Source organism: Bos indicus x Bos taurus, chromosome 24 (genome assembly GCF_003369695.1).
Source record: "Bos indicus x Bos taurus breed Angus x Brahman F1 hybrid chromosome 24, Bos_hybrid_MaternalHap_v2.0, whole genome shotgun sequence".
Taxonomy (NCBI): domain Eukaryota; kingdom Metazoa; phylum Chordata; class Mammalia; order Artiodactyla; family Bovidae; genus Bos; species Bos indicus x Bos taurus.
Genome location: NC_040099.1, coordinates 30,729,833 through 30,750,110, shown reverse-complemented (window position 1 = coordinate 30,750,110; position 20,278 = coordinate 30,729,833). Strand labels below are relative to the sequence as shown.

At 37.9% G+C, this 20,278-nt stretch overlaps 1 protein-coding gene across 1 annotated transcript in view; it reads left to right on the top strand.

Annotated features, from left to right (window-relative positions):
* TAF4B (TATA-box binding protein associated factor 4b) overlaps nt 1-20,278 on the top strand; it is a 108,400-nt gene that overhangs the window by 33,884 nt on the left and 54,238 nt on the right. Inside the window, 4 exon segments of the mRNA XM_027525986.1 lie at nt 99-719; nt 7,811-7,946; nt 8,626-8,683; nt 8,685-8,729. Coding sequence (XP_027381787.1) covers nt 99-719; nt 7,811-7,946; nt 8,626-8,683; nt 8,685-8,729 — 860 coding nt within the window.

Here is a 20,278-nt window from a genome sequence, read left to right as displayed (position 1 = left end):
TTTTATGTTGTCAAGATATGACACACAAAGTAGTTCTATTTTACTAGAGCTCACTTACTCAGTTATCAGTGCTGGTTTTTTTCCTTTCTTGTTTCTAGAAAAGTGTGATTGCCTTACGACAATTGATGCCCAATGCCCAGAGCTTTATTCAGCAGTGTGTTCAGCAGACTTCTAGCGAGGTGGTCACTACTACGTGTCCCACGACATCAACGCCTTCTCCCGTGGTAACAACAGCAGCTTCTTCCATCCAGGCTGAGAAGCCTGCTGTTGTTGGTTCAGAAGCAGGGGTGCCTGGAGTTGTGTCCGTACAAACTCTGAAACCACTTGCTGGTCCAGAGGGAGCAAAAACTGGAGTCGTGACTCTTCACTCTGTGGGTCCGGCTGCTGTGCCTGGAGGGACAACAGCTGGAACTGTCGTGCTGCAGACTCCAAAACCTCTGGTGACATCCCTGCAGAACACGGTGACAGCAGTCTCTCTGCAGCCTGAAAAGCCGGTTGTCTCCGGGACAGCAGTGACGCTGGCGCTCCCCTCGGTACCTTTTGGAAAAACCTCAGCAGCAGCTGTTTGCATTCCGTCCGTGAAACCCATTCTTACTTCCTCTGGGACCACGTCCAACAAGCCCGTCCTTGGCCCTCCACTCCAAATTAAACTCGCGCAGCCGGGCCCCGTGCTTGCGCAGCCAGCCGGTATCCCACAGGCAGTTAAAGTCAAACAACTAGTGAGTGTCTTTTCATTTCTTCCTCAGTTTCTTCTTTAGAAAAAGTCCGACATTCAGAAAACTGGCAAGACTAGTAAAATCAACCCCTGTGTACCCTTGACCATTGTTGATCAGTTGGTAACGTTGGAACATGTTGGCTTTGTCTCTTTCCCCTCTATTCACAGGCGCAAACACACACATAGTTTTTTTCCTGAACCATTTAAGAGTTGTTTGCAGAAATTGTGACTTTGCACCATTAAATACCATGTATCTCTTAAGGAAAAGGGTTTCTTTTTCGTTACCCACGCATGGGAAGTTATTACAAGCACAATATTTCCTTTGTTGTCCCAACAAGTTCCTGGCTAGTTTGCTTCCTGAAGTTGTTTCTAGTAAAGAATTGTGTATTACCCTTATTTGTCATTTTTTTTTTTCAGACTCCCTTAATTTAGAACGGTTCTTAGCCTTTTGTGGTTGTTCATTGTGTTGTAATAATTTTAAGTGCTAGTTGTTTTTCAGAATATCCTTTTGTGTAATCTTTTCCTCAAGATTAGATTCAGATTAGATATTTTTGGTAGGCTTGTTATTAATACATAGGTGATGTTATGGTAACATTTCTTTTAAAAATTGCTAAGGAGAGAAGGTGACAATGAGGGGAGTAGATGAGTAAGAAGTGATGTTTTCTCTGGAACTCTGTAAGTTGGGAAGTTCTTGGGTAAAAGAACTTGGGTGAAATCTGAGCTGTTTATCTATTCGTGTTTAGATAAACCTTACTCAAGACCAGTTTTATCAGAAGACTGAAAGTACTGTTAAGCTGTGGGAGACAGTACATGGTGAATTAATTGAAAATTATGTTTTTTAAAACAAGTTCTCACCTACCTTGTCCTGTAACAGAACTGTTTTTTTTTTTTTTTTGATCGCACCTGTTCTTTATAAACCTCCATGTTAACGGCTATGTTTTGAGTCTCTTTGTTTTAGTGTTCTCTGCTTTTTTGGAGTAGTAAAATCTAAGTAAACTTCTCAGCCTTGTTTATGTGATCAGGACAAAACATTAGTATCTGTGGGTGATGGTCTTTGAGGCAGAGGGCAAACTTTGGGTGTAGAATGAAGGTGTAGAATGAAAGAGGAAAGATCAGTTTGGACAGTAGTCAGACTCTTTTTTTTTTTTCATCCCTTCCTACTCTGGCTCTGATTTTCAAGTGGAAAAATGTACCTGCCTCATTATGTTTCTCTTGGGTGTTTGAATTTAATATAAGAGATAAAATCTTCTTTAGAAGCAGTGATTCTTAAACATCTATCTGAACAGCCAGGTTTGGGAGGTGCTGGAACCGTAAATGCCCCAGTGGAAGGTTGCTTTTGGTAACACTGAAGAGAATGGAGACCCTAAATGCCCCAGTGGAAGGTCACTTTTGGTAACACTGGAGAGAATGGAGATCTCTCTCTGTGTCATAGCTGATTCTTGAATTAGTGCTCATCTTTATTGAAAATCTGTAGCATATCCACCCCTAAGTGATATAACACTCCATAGCTACATAGAGTTTTAAAAACATATCTTGTATGCAGTATGGATTTTGAAATAATTTTGATGAAGGTAAGACAGGGAGAAAACTAAGAATCCCAGAATTTTAAGGGAACAATCTGCTGGCACTCAACAAGCAATAGATCTCAAAGTAGAATCCATTGTCTTTCCTATTAGATTATGGTGCTCATGGCAAGAACTTATAGGTTTCTAGAATGTCTTGAAACAGAAAACTGTCAGGTAATAATATCTTGTGGCCTGCAAGGTGACTCAGTGGTAAAGAATCCACCTGCCATGCTGGAGGCACAGGTTTGATCCCCGGGTCAGGAAGATCTCCTCCTGGAGAAGGAAATGACAGCTCACTCCTGTATTCTTGCCTAGGAAATCCCATGGACAGAGGAGCCTGGCAGGCCACAGTCCATAGGGTGACAAAGAGTTGGACATGACTTAGCAACTAAGCAACAATAATATCTTGACAGCATTTACACTCTATAAGCTTGACTTGTTATACATTAGAAACTATTTCAATCAAGAAAAATGTAACAAAATCCATTGGTAAATTTTAGGGATTTTTAAACTTCTACTTTCATTCTTAAAAGAATGGCAGTGATTTAGTTTTCTTATGAATTCTGCTTTCTTGTTTGGCCTTTGTTTCAATTTTAGTCAACAGATTTAATGTCAGTATTCCTACCTTCCTGTTTAAAACAGCAAAAACCAGAGCAGCTAGACTCTGAAGATGCATTGTAATCTGTTTTACAGCAGATTTTTACCTGGGGCACAAAACAGCATAAGCTGTTCTATATGGTAATGCCACAGAGAGGATTGAACTTGAATGCTCTTTCAAATCAACTAATTTAGAAAATTAGTATTACTTAGGTTTGAAATAGTATTACTCAGGTAGTTTAAGAATATCATCAGTGAATTCCTTACAAACCATAGTCCAGTTTAATCCTGGGTTGAAGTGAGGAGGAAAACACTCAAGGTGCTAGAAACAAGACAGTAATCAATGTAGCTTATAAGAAACATGGTGAATAATTATTTACAATGTGAGAATGCCACGCTGGATCAAATCTGTGGTCCTAAAACTCAGGATGCAGTCTCCAGTAATGGTCTGAACAATGCATATGTGACTGTTGTTCAGTGTCAGGTGTAAAAGTTTGTGTGGTTTGTTTCCTTTAATAATCATGAATTTAAAAATTCCCATTAGTACTTTATCCTTTTCTAGCTTGTACAGATTTTTCTGAAGAATTCTATAGGTTTTCTTCCTCCTTGATAAGATGTTTTAAATGTCACACTTTTAAGTTGTAAGAAGCTTCCTAACCTACCATTGCAGGGTTTAGTTTTATCATAGATATTTCCCTTATTTCAGATGTATATTTCCCCAGGTGACTGTATTACTTGCATTTCTTTCTTACAGAATTGTAGACATTTGATAAGTGGCCAAGTACATTCAACAAATCATTGTCCAACTACTATTGTTTTGTGGGTATAAGAGAAAAACAACTAATTAGTACATTATTAAGGTGGTAATTCGGAGAAGGCAATGGCACGCCACTCCAGTACTCTTGCCTGGAGAATCTCATGGACGGAGGAGCCTGGTAGGCTGCAGTCCATGGGGTCGCTAAGAGTCGGACACGACTGAGCGACTTCAGTTTCACGCATTGGAGAAGGAAATGGCAACCCACTCCAGTGTTCTTGCCTGGAGAATCCCAGGGACAGGGGAGCCTGGTGGGCTGCTGTTTATGGGGTCACACAGGGTCGGACATGACTGAAGCGACTTAGCAGCAGCAGCAGCAGCAGCAATGTGGTAATTTTCAGTTTTATTATACTGAAGTGAAACTGATCTAAAATAAATTAATCTAGAATATTAGGAAAGATTTGTTGTTGTTGAATAGTATTTTTGTCTTATAGTAACTAATTATTTTGAAGGAGAACCATAATGTGTAGGAAACAGAACAAGGATTATTGTTTTATTGAGTCAAGTAGTTCATTCTCAGTTTCTTATTGGACTGACCTAGATCTAGACTTGAGTTATCAGTTTGTGGGTTTTTTTTTTTCTCCCCTTTTTTGCATGTTGTTAAAAGAGTGAGACAGAGAAGGCAATGGCACCCCACTCCAGTACTCTTGCCTGGCAAATCCCATGGAGGGAGAAGCCTGGTAGGCTGCAGTCCATGGGGTCGAGAAGAGTCGGACACAACTGAGCGACTTCACTTTCACTTTTCACTTTCATGCATTGGAGAAGGAAATGGCAACCCACTCCAGTGTTCTTGCCTGGAGAATCCCAGGGACGGGGGAGCCTGGTGGGCTGCCGTCTATGGGGTCGCACAGAGTTGGATATGACTGAAGCGACTTAGCAGCAGCAAAAGAGTGAGAGGAGAGGTAGAATTCAGTTGTTGATTGTAATCCCACTAAGATAGGAATAATGAAAGTTTGGGTGAAGAGACTGAGTCCAAGTAAGGCCTACTGCCATCTATTTGCCATATATAATTAGGAATTGCATAGAAAAATCTTCATGGGCTATAATTTAGTCAGAGTTTACATAACAATAGTCTTAACATAGGTTGATTAATGCCAGCTCATTTAAATTTACTTGAAGAATATATATTTTTTTAGGTTTTATTTTGATACGGGGACATCAGAATTCACAGAAAATAAACTATTGAAACTATATTTATAGGGTATATGTTGTCTTATTTTTTCTTTATTCAAGAAAATGTTTTATTATGAAAATTTCCAAACATAGCAAAGTTGAGGTTTATTGTGAACACTGTATACCAACCACCTAGATTCTACTGTTTACAGTTGCTCTACTTGATTTATCCATTCATCAATTATCTTAATTTTTGATACATTTCAAAGGCGTCTTCCTAAAATATTTTAATATTAATGTGCATATCATTAACTGCCAATCAATATTTCTTTACTCTTTTCTTGTTTTTAGCTAAAATGTATATACTGTGATATGCACAAATTTAAATCTATCATTGGATAAATTCTGACAATGCTTAAGAGAAAGTGAAAGTGTTAGTCTAATGGCTTAGTTCATGTCCGACTCTTTGAGAGTCCATGAATTGTAGCCCTCCAGGCTCCTCTGTCCATGGAATTCTCCAGACAAGAATACTGGGGTTGGTTGCCATTCCCTTCTCCAGGGGATCTGCCTAACCCAGGGATCATACCCACGTCTCCCACATTGCGGGCAGATTCTTGACCCTAGGAGCCACAAGGGAAGACCCTTGACGATGCTTACCTCTGTAACTCAAATCTGCTTTTCAGGATACAGAGTGTTACCATCACCTTGAAGATTCCTTCTCTCCCTTCCCAGTCTTTCTCTACCTGCATACCCCCAGAACCACTGACTCTTCTAATAATAGCTCTTTGTTTGGCTTGCCAAGTAGGAGCAGATCTATCATCCTTGGACCAATTTCCATCTCTCTTAATATCAGTCTCTGTTATATGCCTTATATTAGAGTCTAAAACTGTACTTTCTTTAAAAGAACACTGTTTAATTGTTTTATATTTTCTCACTCGTATTTTATTTTGTTCAGCAAGTGTGCAGGAATATGCTGCGCATATGCTCCCAGGTGTTACAGTCATTAGTACAAGGAACAATGGGGATCCAGGATTGTTAAATCAGTCAGCGCATTTGCCTCCTGCCATATACATGAACTTGCACTGGATTGGGCCTAGATTGGGCCATGCACAGCCCTGGTCTTGGAGCCCATGTGAAGGCTCACCTCCCCACTTATTCTGTGCCACGGTCACATGCTGATGCTGGGTTCCTTTGGCTTTCCTACCCCATGCCTCCTGGCTGGTCCCCTAGAGGCCTGGAACCTCCATTCACCTTAGGGGCCAGCCTCTATGCTGTAATTATCATTATATATATATAGAGAGAGAGAGAGAAAAAGTATCAAAAGTAGTTTGAAGACTAACTCAAATTTCTAATAACATTTTATTACTACCTTTCTTTGTCTGCAATGCAAGAGACCCGGGTTCGATCTCTGGGTTGAGACAATCCCCTGGAGAAGGAAATGGCAGCCCACTCCAGTATTCTTGCCTGGAAAATCCCATGGACGGCAGAGCCTGGTAGGCTACTGACAGTGGGGTTGCAAAGAGTCAGACACGACTGAGCAACTTCACTTCACTTTCATAATCAAAACATGAAAAGAATACCAAATAAAAGATAGTAGGGAAGGGAATAAACAATAGGGAGATAAGTCAGAGTTGTTAGGAGTATTTGTTTTGAGTTTTCATCTGAATGCATGAGACTCTGAATGTATATTACTTTGTAGAATTTAAATCTGATTCCTAGAACTTGAGGATATAGAAGTATGATCTCAACTGAAATACATCTTTATTTTCAAGGGTTTTTCTTTCTTTCAAGAGTCAGTTCTCATAGAATCATGGCAATTGAATTATTCCAACTTGTATTTCTCCTCTAGGGGCATTAGTTCCTATATGATTATTTACTGGGACATTTTGGATTTCTTGTAAGTTACTCTTGTTTAGTAATATGCACTAGATTTAATTTTATTTGTTAAAGAATGTAGAATAAATTATGGGCTTCTCTGGTGACTCAGACGGTAAAGAATCCGCCTTCTATGCAGGAGACCTGGGTTCAATCCCCATGTTGGGAAGATCCCCTGGAGGAGGGCGTGGCAACCCACTCCAGTATTCTTGCCTGGAGAATCCCCACAGATAGAAGAGCCTGATGGGCTGCAGTCCATGGGGTTGCAAGAGTCGGACACAACTGAGCAGTTAAGCCCAGCGTATAGAATAAAGTAAATGCCTCCAGAATTGTTATGAAACTAGATCATTTATATTAGCCATATATGAGTTTGAGGACTTAAAAATAGTTCACTATCAATAGCTGGCTCAAATATATAGTGACTGTGTTTTTCTTTGAAGTGAAAGAACTGTGTTTTTTCCTTCTTTGAAGCTAAAAATAAGGCTCTGTTATTATTTTAATTTCTCTTCTTTTATCCCCAACCCTCACCCTGTGGATTTCTTGATTATCTTGGAGAATGCCTTTAGCATTGCTGTCTTTCAGATACTTTTAAAAAACAACTGATTGAAAGTCATTATCTTTTAGAGGTATATTTTGAAATATTTATGGGTTAAAAGATATACCTGAGATTTGCTTTAAAATAATTGAGAGTGGGAGAAGTGGGTAGGGATAGAGATGAAATAAAATTGGTCAAGAATTAATCATTGCTGAAGCTATAATAATGGTAACAATGGTATAGGTGTTTTCATTTTTGTTGTTGTTGTTGTTCCCTCTGCTTTTGTATATCTTTGAAATTTTCCATGGTAAGTTAAAAGGATGAAAATAAGATCTATTTGGAGATTTAAATTGAGCTGTGTATAAGTTTGAATTCCACTCTGAAAATTACAGTGTGAGATGGTCATGGTTTTCAGTTTTGAGCTAAATAAATTTACCGCATACAAATTTAAACTTCAGGCTTTCTTCTGATGCTAAGGTAAAGGTATGTATGGTTAAGTGAGGACAGTCATTTGTTCTCTTGTTACAGTTGAAAGTTTGTTCTTTTCTAAAGCAGGTCTAGTTGGAGGACTGTATTCATAGTTCTCATTGTTTCAGGTAGTCCAGCAGCCTTCAGGAGGCCTTGCAAAACAAGTGACCACTCTTACCCATTCCCCAGCACTGACCATCCAGAAACCTGGACAGAAGAAGGTGACAGTGAGCACTGCAATACCTACCAGTCAGTTTTCTCAAGGTAGATAATAACTAATCTCTGCCTCGTCATGTTGGGTTTGGAACATGACAGGTTTCTTTGCTTTTTTTTTTTCACCATTATATTCAGAGAAGAGAGATTTCTTTTAAGTTGAGACCTATGGAAAATAGCTTTATTGTATTCTTTGTACATAGCCACTTTTTAGGGATGTATGTTGTTTTAGATTAAATCAACACCATTCATGATATTTTGTAACTAGATAAAACAATCTACTAGTAAATACAGTACTTTTTTTAACTTAAAAATTTTGCTATTGCCTTATTTCTTTTATTAAAATGTACGTTTTTCTCTACATTTGGAAGTCAGTCTTACAAATTATAAGTCTTTATGTATTTTTAAAATCTACCAATACAAAAGATATAGTATTAACATGTTTCTTTTCTTCATAGTAACAGCTTTTCTTCATAGTATTTTTGTAATGCTGGTAATTCTCTACACAATTTGGGGAACATATAAAAAGAAATGGAGAGGTCTTGATTTTGTGATTTCTTTTGCAGGGAATAAATTAATTGTAATGTTTGAATTTAAATCTAGAAAGCTTTGAAGTTTTCTTTGATTATTCTATATGCACTGAAAATAGCTATTGTCCTGAATTTTTTCCTAATGTGGTATGATTGCTTTTTTTTCATTTTACTTTTTCTTTCTTCTTTTGTTTTTATAGCTTCCATTCTAAAGCAAGTTACCCTTCCAGGAAATAAAATTCTGTCACTTCAATCATCTGTTCAGAAAAAACAAAATAAAAGAGAATGGAACAATATCCTTCAGGTAAAGAAATTAAATGATCAAAATTTTGCCTGATTTAAGAAATTAATATTCTTTTTAAAAACATAAAAGAGATGACAAAATAATACTTATGTAAAATAAATTTAATGATGCCTTTTGAAAAAGCTAACAGTGCTTTTGAATATAATTTATAAGTAGTGAAGTGCATAGATCTTAAGTGTAGAGCTCAAGGAATTCTGACAAACGTATACCTGTGTAATCTTAATTCAGACCAAGATGCTAAACATATCCATCATCTTTATGCTCCTTTCAAATCAGTTACTTCCAACTCTTGCCTCTGGCAGCCACTATTCTTATGTCCATCACCAAAGATCATTTTTGTCCATTCTTGAACCTTACATAAATGGAAAATTACATTATCTACTCTTTTGCATTTGATTTTTTCACTCAACATGTGTTTGAGATTCATCTACATCATTTTGATTATTAGAAGACTGCTCTTTTGTTCTGGTGAACAGTACTCATTACCTGAATGTAAATTTGGTTATTTGTTTTCCTGTTGATGGACATTGAGTTGTTCCCAGTTTTTAAATGATTCTGTAAAGTTGCTGTAAACATTTCCATACAGATTTTTATATGAACATAGGTTTCATTTCTCTGTAGTTAACATCTAAGAGTAGTATTGTGGGGTCACTAGGTAAGTATGTGTTTTACTATTTAAGAAACTATCAAATTGTTTATCAGAGGGACTGTACCATTTTTCATTTCCACCAGCAATGAGGAGAGTTCCACTCCAATTTTAGTACTTGTTATTGCCAATTCTTTTGACTTTTACCATTCTAAGTATACAGTGGTTATTGTCACGGTCATTTTAATTTATATTTTCCTAAAGACTTAAGATGTTGAACATCTGTTCTTGTGCTTATTTGCTATCCTTAACACTACCTTCTTTGGTGAAGTGATCTTTTGCCCATTTTTCTTTGGAGTTGTTTGTTTTTCTGTGATTGTGTTTTTAGAGTTCTTTATATATATTCAAGATCCAAGTCATTCTCTTACCAGTATCCTTCACAGAGCAAAAGTTTTAATTTTCCTGAAGCCCAGTTCATTAATTTTTTCTCTTGCAGATTATGCTTCTCATGTTTTATATAAGAAATGCTTGTATAACCAAAGGTTATAGAAATTTTCTCCTGTTCTTTGTTCTCAAAGTTTTACAGTTTTATGTTTGTCCTTCTTGGATCGATACTTTAAAAATTCACCAGTTGCTTACTTAAAAATATGTGTGTGGATATTCTGTTTTCTTCTTTATATGCTCCCATTTTTAGTTGCATTATTTGTCACAGTATGTAAGTATCTGTACATTAATCCCCCTTCCTCATCCCCACCAATACTTTAGTTGTAGTTCTACTTTTATATTAAAATGCTCACCTTCAGTCTGTTCTCTGGAGTTTTCTCAGTCATCTCTTGTTTGGATGAAATTAGTTGAATGTGGTCCATGCTTTGATCTACCAGGATACCTCTTCAGTATTTTTTGACTTGGGATGTACTTAGTCTTCCTGCCAGTGGTATATTTCATCCTTTATTCTGCGACTAGTTCTCTGGTCTCTCTCCTGCAATTTTTATTCAGTCTGCTTTTGTCCAAAACCTTTTGAGATAGGGTGAGTGAGTTGAGGAATCAGTCGCCACTGGACAAGAAAGTGTGCACTGGAAATTGTTGTTTTGCTTTTTCATTTATTCTTGTTTTGAAGTTTGGATATTCTTTGTCTTCACGTTGTGCTGAGGCTGTGGTGTTTGTTGTTCTGTATTGCTTGGGGGAAGTAAATGCTGAAAGATGGTGACCTAGACAGTCGTCATTATCTTCCAATGCAGTGAGTTTTGACAAAAGACTAAATTCATGTACCAAGTACCTCAGTCAAGATACATAGAATATTTTCAACACCCTGAAAGCCTCTTTTGTGATAGTTCCCAGACAGTCCCCTTATTATACCTTAGGCAACCACTGACTGGCTTCTTATCATTGTTGATTTTTCTTTCCTAGGGTTTTAAATAAGTAGAATAGTATAATGTGTATTCTTCGCTTGGTTTCCTTTGCTCAGCATAATGTGTCTGATACACACCCAGTGTTGTTGCGTGCATTAGTCATTTGTTGCCTTTCATTGCTGAGTAGCATTCCACTGTATGGTGCACTGTGGTTGTTTGCACTGAATTGTTTATCTCTTTAGCCATTTGTGGGTATTCAAGTTGTTTCGTGTTTTTGGCTATTGTGAGTAAAGCTGTTAGAAACATCTGTATCCAAGTCTTTGTATGGACATAAGTTTTCCCTTGTGTAAATATATGAGCAGAGTTGCTGAATCATTTAGTAGGTTTATGTTTAACTTTATAAGAAGCTGCCAATTTGTTTTCCTATGTGGTTGTACCATCTACAGTCCTACCACAAAGTATGAGAATTTATTCCAGTTGTTCTGCATCCTTGCTCAGTGGATGGGTAAATCAGGTTAAACCTGACAGCCAGCTGAGTTTGCTTTACTCCAGAAAAGATCTGTAACTGTGTCTCATAGGAACCAGGGAGGATTTGGCACTACATTAGCAAAAACAAGACCGAGAGCTGACTGTGGCTCAGACCATGAACTCCTTATTGCCAAATTCAGACTTAAATGGAAGAAAGTAGGGAAAACCACTAGACCATTCAGGTATGACCTAAATCAAATTCCTTATGATTATACAGTAGAAGTGAGAAATAGATTTAAGGGACTAGATAGAGTGCCTGATGAACTATGGACAGAGGTTTGTGACATCGTACAGGAGATAGGGATCAAGACCATCCCCATGGGAAAGAAATGCAAAAAAGCAAAATGGCTGTCTGGGGAGGCCTTACAAATAGCTGTGAAAAGAAGAAAAGTGAAAAGCAAAGGAGAAAAGGAAAGATAAAAGCATCTGAATGCAGAGTTCCAAAGAATGGCATGGAGAGATAAGAAAGCCTTCTTCAGCGATCAATGCAAAGAAATAGAGGAAAAAACAGAATGGGAAAGACTAGAGATCTCTTCAAGAAAATTAGAGATATCAAGGGAACATTTCATGCAAAGATGGGCTCAATAAAGGACAGAAATGGTATGGACCTAACAGAAGCAGAAGATATTAAGAAGAGATGGCAAGAATACACAGAAGAACTGTACAAAAAAGATCTTCACGACCCAGATAATCATGATGGTGTGATCACTGACCTAGAGCCAGACATCCTAGAATGTGAAGTCAAGTGGGCCTTAGAAAGCATCACTACGAACAAAGCTAGTGGAGGTGATGGAGTTCCAGTTGAGCTATTTCAAATCCTGAAAGATGATGCTGGGAAAGTGCTGCACTCAATATGCCAGCAAATTTGGAAAACTCAGCAGTGGCCACAGGACTGGAAAAGGTCAGTTTTCATTCCAATCCCAAAGAAAGGCAATGCCAAAGAATGCTCAAACTACCGCACAATTGCACTCATCTCACATGCTAGTAAAGTAATGCTCAAAATTCTCCAAGCCAGGCTTCAGCAATACGTGAACTGTGAACTTCCTGATGTTCAAGCTGGTTTTAGAGAAAGCAGAGGAACCAGAGATCAAATTGCCAACATCTGCTGGATCATGGAAAAAGCAAGAGAGTTCCAGAAAAACATCTATTTCTGCTTTCTTGACTATGCCAAAGCCTTTGACTGTGTGGATCACAATAAACTGTGGAAAATTCTGAAAGAGGTGGAAATACCAGACCACCTGACCTGCCTCTTGAGAAATCTGTATGCATGTCAGGAAGCAACAGTTAGAACTGGACATGGAACAACAGACTGGTTCCAAATAGGAAAAGGAGTATGTCAAGGCTGTATATTGTCAGCCTGCTTATTTAACTTGTATGCAGAGTACATCATGAGAAACGCTGGACTGGAAGAAGCACAAGCTGGAATCAAGATTACCAGGAGAAATATCAGTCACCTCAGATATGCAGATGACACCACCCTTATGGCAGAAAGTGAAGAGGAACTCAAAAGCCTCTTGATAAAAGTGAAAGAGGAGAGTGAAAAAGTTGACTCAACATTCAGAAAACTAAGATCATGGCATCTGGTCCCATCACTTCATGGGAAATAGATGGAAAACAGTGGAAACAGTGGCAAACTTTATTTTGTTGGGCTCCAAAATCACTCCAGATGGTGATTGCAGCCATGAAATTGAAAGACGCTTACTCCTTGGAGGAAAGTTATGACCAACCTAGATAGCATATTCAAAAGCAGAGACATTATTTTGCCAACAAAGGTCCGTCTAGTCAAGGCTACGGTTTTTCCAGTGGTCATGTATGGATGTGAGAGTTGGACTGTGAAGAAAGCTGAGCGCCGAAGAATTGATGCTTTTGAATTGTGGTGTTGGAGAAGACTCTTGAGAGTCCCTTTGACTGGAAGGAGATCTAACCAGTCCATTCTAAAGGAGATCAGTCCTGGGTGTTCTTTGGAAGGACTGATGCAGAAGCTGAACTCCAGTACTTTGGCCACCTCATGGGAAGAGTTGACTCATTGGAAAAGACTCTGATGCTGGGAGGGATTGGGGGCAGGAGGAGAAGGGGACGACAGAGGATGAGATGGCTGGATGGCATCACCGACTCAAGGGACATGAGTTTGGGTGAACTCCAGGAGTTGGTGATGGACAGGGAGGCCTGGTGTGCTTCGATTCATGGGGTCGCAAAGAGTCAGACACAACTGAGCGACTGAACTGAACTGAACTAGCACGTGCTCTGGTGAACCTGACTTATTTTCTCCACTCTAACAGAGGCCAGAAAACTAGTGTCAGCCTCAGGCATTTGCCCTTGAGGCAGTTCTACCTTTAGAGTGTGTTCAGTGCTTATTTTTACTGATACTTTTTGACAACTTCTGTGTGGCCAACATTGGAATAAAAAACTCTTAAACTTGTCTAAATTAGAATGCCAGTAATTTCTCATGGGTACATCTAGTCCACTTAATGCCTGATGGAAAAGTGTCACCATTCGCAGATTTTAAATCAGAAAACTTGCTTTATCAGTCTCCTCCTTTATAACTTTTGAATTTTGCATTATTCTAAGAAATCTTTTCCTATCCTGAGCTCATAATGAGGAGCTTCTGTATTTTCTTCCAAAATGTCTATACACACCCCTTATATGCAGTAGACCTTTACAAAATCATCAGTAGTGCTTGATTCTAACTGTATAAATAGCTGAAGCAGAAATAACCTTTTCCTGGCTGGGTTGCTTACGTCAACAAGTTACTGAAGATTTCATCATCTTTACTTTTCTGATTTCAAATGCTCCTTTACCTTTCAGTAAATCCCCAGTTGTTCAAGGGTATATTTGTAGAATTTCATTTTATTGTTGTTTTTGTTTCATTTCTGTATTAATATTTTTGCATTTTCAGTTATCTTCATTATTTTTATATCTGGATAAATTCTCTATTCCTTTCTTATCAAAAATGTCTTGACTTGTTCTTCTTTTACACATAAATTTCAAAATCAGCAGGGCAGTTCTTTTAAAATTTTTTGTTGAGATTACTTTGAACCATAGTTCTATTTGTTAGAGTTCAATAAGGTTGTAGCTGACAGAAAACTGAAGAATAGTGGCATAAGCAAGATAAGATTCTTTCCCACATTTAGGAAAACTGGAAGTAGGCAGAGCGTTACAGGCATGGCATTCTCTTGGTGTTAGGGACCCGGGAGTTTTCTCCCTTCCTTTCGGCTCCTCATACACACTAGTCAGGCCCCACTGTACAGTGTTTAGATGTGGTTATTTCCTGCATTTTCTTTCCCCATCTTCATATGAACCAATCCAGTTTAAAAGTTTCTGTTTATAGCACTTATTATTAATATTTCAGTTTAAAAGTTATCTGACTAAAGAGTCTTTGTTTGGCCAACCCTGTAAAGTAGCTTTTTCAGTCACATCTGCTGTCTTGAAGCACTTATCTAAAGTTACTCTATTTGTTTACCCTTCTTTATACTCCCCAGTCTCTCTCAGAGTTCGTTGTAACTTTACCATTGTGTGCTTAATGTGTAGAACAGTGCCTTGTTCATAATAAGCGTTCAAAAATTTGTTGAAATAATGAATTTCAGAAAAGAACAGGCATATCTATAATCTTAGATATAATCTATTTTAAAATAAGTTTTATTTTAGCTCTAATATGCACTTTTCATTTTTGTATAGTATGTTCTAGTTATTTGGTTCATATGTGACTTTATGCTTATCTTTTTATAGTGATGTCTTTTTATTAAGTTTGCTTTCTCAGATACTTAGTATTAATTTCACTTCATTTACTGTTTAGGCAAGAGACTATTTAGGTAAGAGACTCTATTTAGGTAAGATGAGGTTAATAGCAGAGTGATAACCGCCTGTATTTTCAAAACTACTTGTTTAAGTGAAAATAACATTTTTGTGACTTTTTCCCTGAGTAAATCATATTTTCTGTTGTGCTTGTTGGTACATCTGGGATAAATAAGGGGAGCTATATAGTGTTTAAACACCAGAGGGTGCCAGAGATTCGTGTTTTATTCTTTATATTTCAGAAGCAGAAGTGACAAATATTACAGTACCTCTGCATGTTTGTGTTGTTAACTTTATTTAAACTGGAAACTGGAAATTTGATGATCATAAGAAGTTATTGTCGATTTTTTTTGAAGAGGTGATACTGTCTTATGATTAAAGTTTTTCTTTAGAATCCTTATATTTTAGAGAGATAATAAAATATTTGTGGATGCATATTATATATATGTGGATATTTATGTATACATGTATAACTTAGGAGGCATTATAGCTAGAGGTTAAGTGTTTTTTTTTTTTTAATTTGCCTTAAAAGACACTTAGAAAATAACATAGGACAAGGTTACATACTGTTTGTACAGATATCACTCCATCAACTCTAATGTCTCATTTTCTTCTTATTGCAGGAATCAGATTCTCTAGTGCAGATTAAACATGTGCTCTGTCTTGATTCATATGTAATTAATTGTTTTATTATGTATTTATACATAATAACAGATGGTTAATCATTCCAAGGAAGAACTTAGAAAACTGTCTGTGGTGATAAAATCTTGGAAGGACAGGAGACAGAAGAAGCACCCTTCTGAGCTGTGCAGATTAAATCTAGGGTTAAAGTCAACAAAAAAGTCTTGGAGGAATTGCCTTTATGCTAAATCTTATTAGACATTAGGTTCTTAAATATTCCTCACAGCGAAATTACATGAATGAAGACTTAGAGATGTGATTGTGAAAGCTTTCAAAATTATTAGCCAAATTTTATTACAGTAAAATGCTATTTAGGAAAAATTATCTTTGTGCTTACATTCAGAATGAACTGGTAAGGAATATACTCTGAAGTAGTTCCTAAAGTCACTAAAGTTTGAGAAATACTGCAATATCCTATGCTATATTTCTTAAAAAGAAGAAAGATGATTTCCCATGGGGAAAAATACCTTTAAAAAAGCATAAAAGGAGAGTAAGCAGGATGTTGTGTGAGTTTATATACTGGCTGTAGTAGGTAATGCAGAGATTATGCTCAAAGGTGATGAAACAAGAATATTGAAGGTAACCTTATTCTACCAGGGATTAGTAATGTAAAGGAAGAACTTGATCTTAAAATGAAAAGAAATGTACCCTCAGAAGTTCAAAAGTTGTAGCAATTGGACAGACACTTTAAAAGTATGAAAACAAACTAACATTTCCAAAGTAGGCAATTGAAGTCGATCTGGAATATGGATGGGGCATTGGCAGCTGAAACGTAATAAGCAAAAGGAGCTGAAGACTAGAACAAGAAAGGGAGAAAAGCCTGAGAAAGTCCAGGGTCAGTAGGAGCTATTTGATGGTGAGAAATGGGAGGGAAGAGTGTGCTAAGTTAAGGTCATTACCTGGAAGGCCTTGAATATCAGGTTGAGTTCATGGGATCATGAAATGTTTTGTAACAGGAAAGTAATGTGATTTTTTTTCTACTAGAGAAGAATTAGTCTGATGCTATTATAAATGTTAAGAGGGCAGAAGCGATTTTAAAAGGTAGGCACAAGCAGTGGTTAACTTTATTAAAAGCTGAAGAATTACATCAGTTTCAGAAACCAGAATGCAAGCCAGGTGATTGGATAATACTTCTTTAACTTTTGCATAGCAGCCTATTGACCCGACAGAATCTTGAGTTGGAAGCCTTTCACTGTTAAATTCCCTTCTTGTATATCTTTTAGAACAAGACAGGCTTATATCTTTCATAACACCTTCATTAAAAAATATACTGCATCAGACCAGAGGTCTTGAAGACATGATTCAGAGATTCTCACTTTCTTTGCCTCTAAAATTAAACCAACCCAGAATCACAAATATACCTCAGCAGCAAAGCCTTTATTACTGCCTTGGCCTATCTTTTTTAGCCTTATCAACAATGCTGCTATGACATTGTGTTGTCTTTGCTTTCCTTTAGTCTGCCTCCTCTCTTAGAGGAAGTTTTAAATGGTTCGGGTACTGTTGATCATGGTACCCTTTCCTCTTCCCTGCTTAGGCTCTCCCTCTCTTCATGCTGCCCTCTGTAACCATAGCGGCTGAGAGCTGAACTAGAGGGAACTGTGTTCAGCTTGGGGCCAAATAGAAGGGGCAGTGATGGCTAGGCAGGAACAAATCTTATAGGGTGGTTAGCTCCCTGCTGATTTCAGAGAAGCGCTGCAAGAAGATTCTGAAAGACGTGGGACAGTCTCTTCATTGACGAATTACATTCAGTTCTAGTACTGTGCATGGGACTGCTAGTAACAGGAGGCCTGGTACTGGTCTCTCGAGTCTGTATGTGAGACTTCAGCAGGGGCTCAGTGGGAACACTCACCTATGGAAGCAAGGTGCAGTGTACAGGGCCGGTGGACCTGGCACACAGCTGACGTTGTGACCATGCCATGCTGTGTGCAAGTGTGTAAAGGCCATGTGCTGTATACCTTAAGGAAGTCTGGGGGTTTTTTTAAGGGAAGGATGAGGCCATGTTCTGAACATCATTATATTTCTCTGTCTTCAGTTTTTTTTTTCTCTGTTTATTAACATTATTTTTAAAATATCACTAACCATTTGATTGAGTAATCCATGTATATAGTACAACATTCAAAGGGTAGAAAAGATTGCATGCTAAGTCACTTTAGTTGTGTCCAACTCTTTGTGACCCCGTGGACTGTAGCCCTCCAGGCTCCTCTGCCCATGGGATTCTCCAGGCAAGAATACTGGAATGGGTTGCCATGTCCTACTCCAGGGGATCTTTCTGACCCAGGGATCAAACCCATATCTCTTAATGTCTTCTGCACTGGCAGGCAGTTTCTTTACCACTAGTGTCACCTGGAAAGCCTGTAGAAAAAGAGTATGATATGATATAAAATGTCTTCTTCCTACTCATGCTTCCCAATTTCCCCCTCCAGAGATGAATTTCTTGTGTATCCAGAGATATGCCCATAGAAGTTATGCCCATATAAGTGTGTATTTTTTTCCCTAAGGTACAGTCTGTTCTATACCTTGTTTTGTTTAGTTTTTCCCATTTCGTAATACACCTTAGCATTTGTTCTGTATCTGGCCGAAGAGAGCTCCCTTATTCTAAGTGGCTGAGAGTGACGTTAGAAAGTACCCTAATCAAAGTTACTCATTGTTTAGAGGAAGAAAATTTTGTCCTAAAGGTGTTAAGTAACTGGTTGGGATTCTATTTCAGAGTGAACAGGTTCTGTTTAGGAGTGAACAGAGTTTTTAATCGAATGTTCTTGGCCTCTTTTTTCTTTTTTAATAGATGGTTTTTTAGTGCAGTTTTAGGTTCACAGGAAAATTGATTGATATGTTGTAGAAAATTCTAATACATGCACAGCCTCGATCATTACCAACATCCCCCACCAGAGTGGTCTATTTGTTATGATTGATGAATCTGCACTGAGACATCATTATCAACCAAAGTTCATCGTTTACTTTACAATTCACTCTTGTTGTGTGGTGCATTCTGTGGGTTTTTACATTTTCGTGTGATGACATATATCCCCCATTATAGTGTCATACAGATACTATATATTTCACCGTCCTAAAAAGTCCTCTGTTTTCTGCCTAGTCATCCCTTTCTGCTAACCCTTGGCAACTACAGGTCATCTTATTGTCTCCATAATTTGCATTTGCCGAAATGTCATATAATTGGACTCATCAGTATGTAGCTTTTTCAGTTTGGCTTCTTCACTTAATAACATGTATTTAAGTTTCCTCCACATCTTTTCGTGGTATGGTACCATTTCTTTTTAGTCCTCAACAATATTCCACTTCTGGATTTACTACGGTTTGTCCAATCACCTGCTGAAGGACATCTTGGTTGTTTCCAGGTTTTGACAAGTAGGAGTAAATCTGCTAGAAACATCCATGTACAGGTTTTTGTATGGATGTGAATTTTCAGTTCCTTTGGGTTAGTATGGAGGAGTATAATTGCTGGATCATATGGTAAGAGTACGGAGAAGGCAATGGCAACCCACTCCAGTACTCTTGCCTGGAAAATCCCATGGATGGAGGAGCCTAGTAGGCTGCAGTCCATGGGGTCACGAAGAGTCGGACACGACTGAGCGACTTCACTTTCACTTTTCACTTTCACGCATTGGAGAAGGAAATGGCAACCCACTCCAGTGTTCTTGCCTGGAGAATCCCAGGGACAGCGGAGCCTGGTGGGCTGCCATCTGTGGGGTTGCACAGGGTCGGATACGACTGAAACGACTTAGCAGCAGTAGCAGCAGCATGGTAAGAGTATGTTTAGTTTTGCAATAAACTGCCAAACTGTCTTTCATGGTAGCTGTACCATTTTTCGTTCCCACCAGCAATGAATGAGAGTTCCTGTTTCTCCACACCCGCATCAGCATTTGGCGTTCAGGGTTTTGGCCATTCTGATAGGTGTGTAGTGGTATCTCATTGTTTTAATTTGCATCTCCTTGATAACATAGGATGTGGAGCATCTTTTCATATGCTTGCCATCTTTTTGGTGTGTTGTCTTTTAGGTCTTTGGCCCACTTTTCTATCTGTTTGTATTCTTATTGTTGTGTTCTAAGAGTTCTCTATATATTTTGGATAACAGTCCTTAATCAGATATGTGTTTTGCAAATATTTTCTCCCAGTCTATGGCTTGTTTTTCCATTTTCTTGATACTTGATTTTTAAAAAGTATTTTTTACTCAGACCTTTTAAAATATTTTTTTTTAACTCGGATCTTGGTCCATCTTTAGGTTTACAGTTTCTTTTGTACTTACATTTAAGCTTTAAGTGTTCAGATGTTTCTGGAATAGTTCTTTGTTTACATAGGTGGTAAATTAGTTCTTAGAACCATTCTCAGTATCCCATACCTCTGACAGTACCTCTGTGACATTTGATAAGATGAAGACCAACCACTTTTACACAGTTTCTTTATATTGTATATTTTGTTTGGTTGATTTGAGATACTAATTTTAAAAGTTTTCTTTTCCCTAATACCGAGACACAGTTTATAGGTTAGGCTTTTAAATATACCGTTCAGATTGTGGAACCATATTTCTTTCTCTTCACTTGAAACTGCTGTGTCTAGCATTTAACTTTCTTTCATTTAGTTTGAATCACTTATACCTA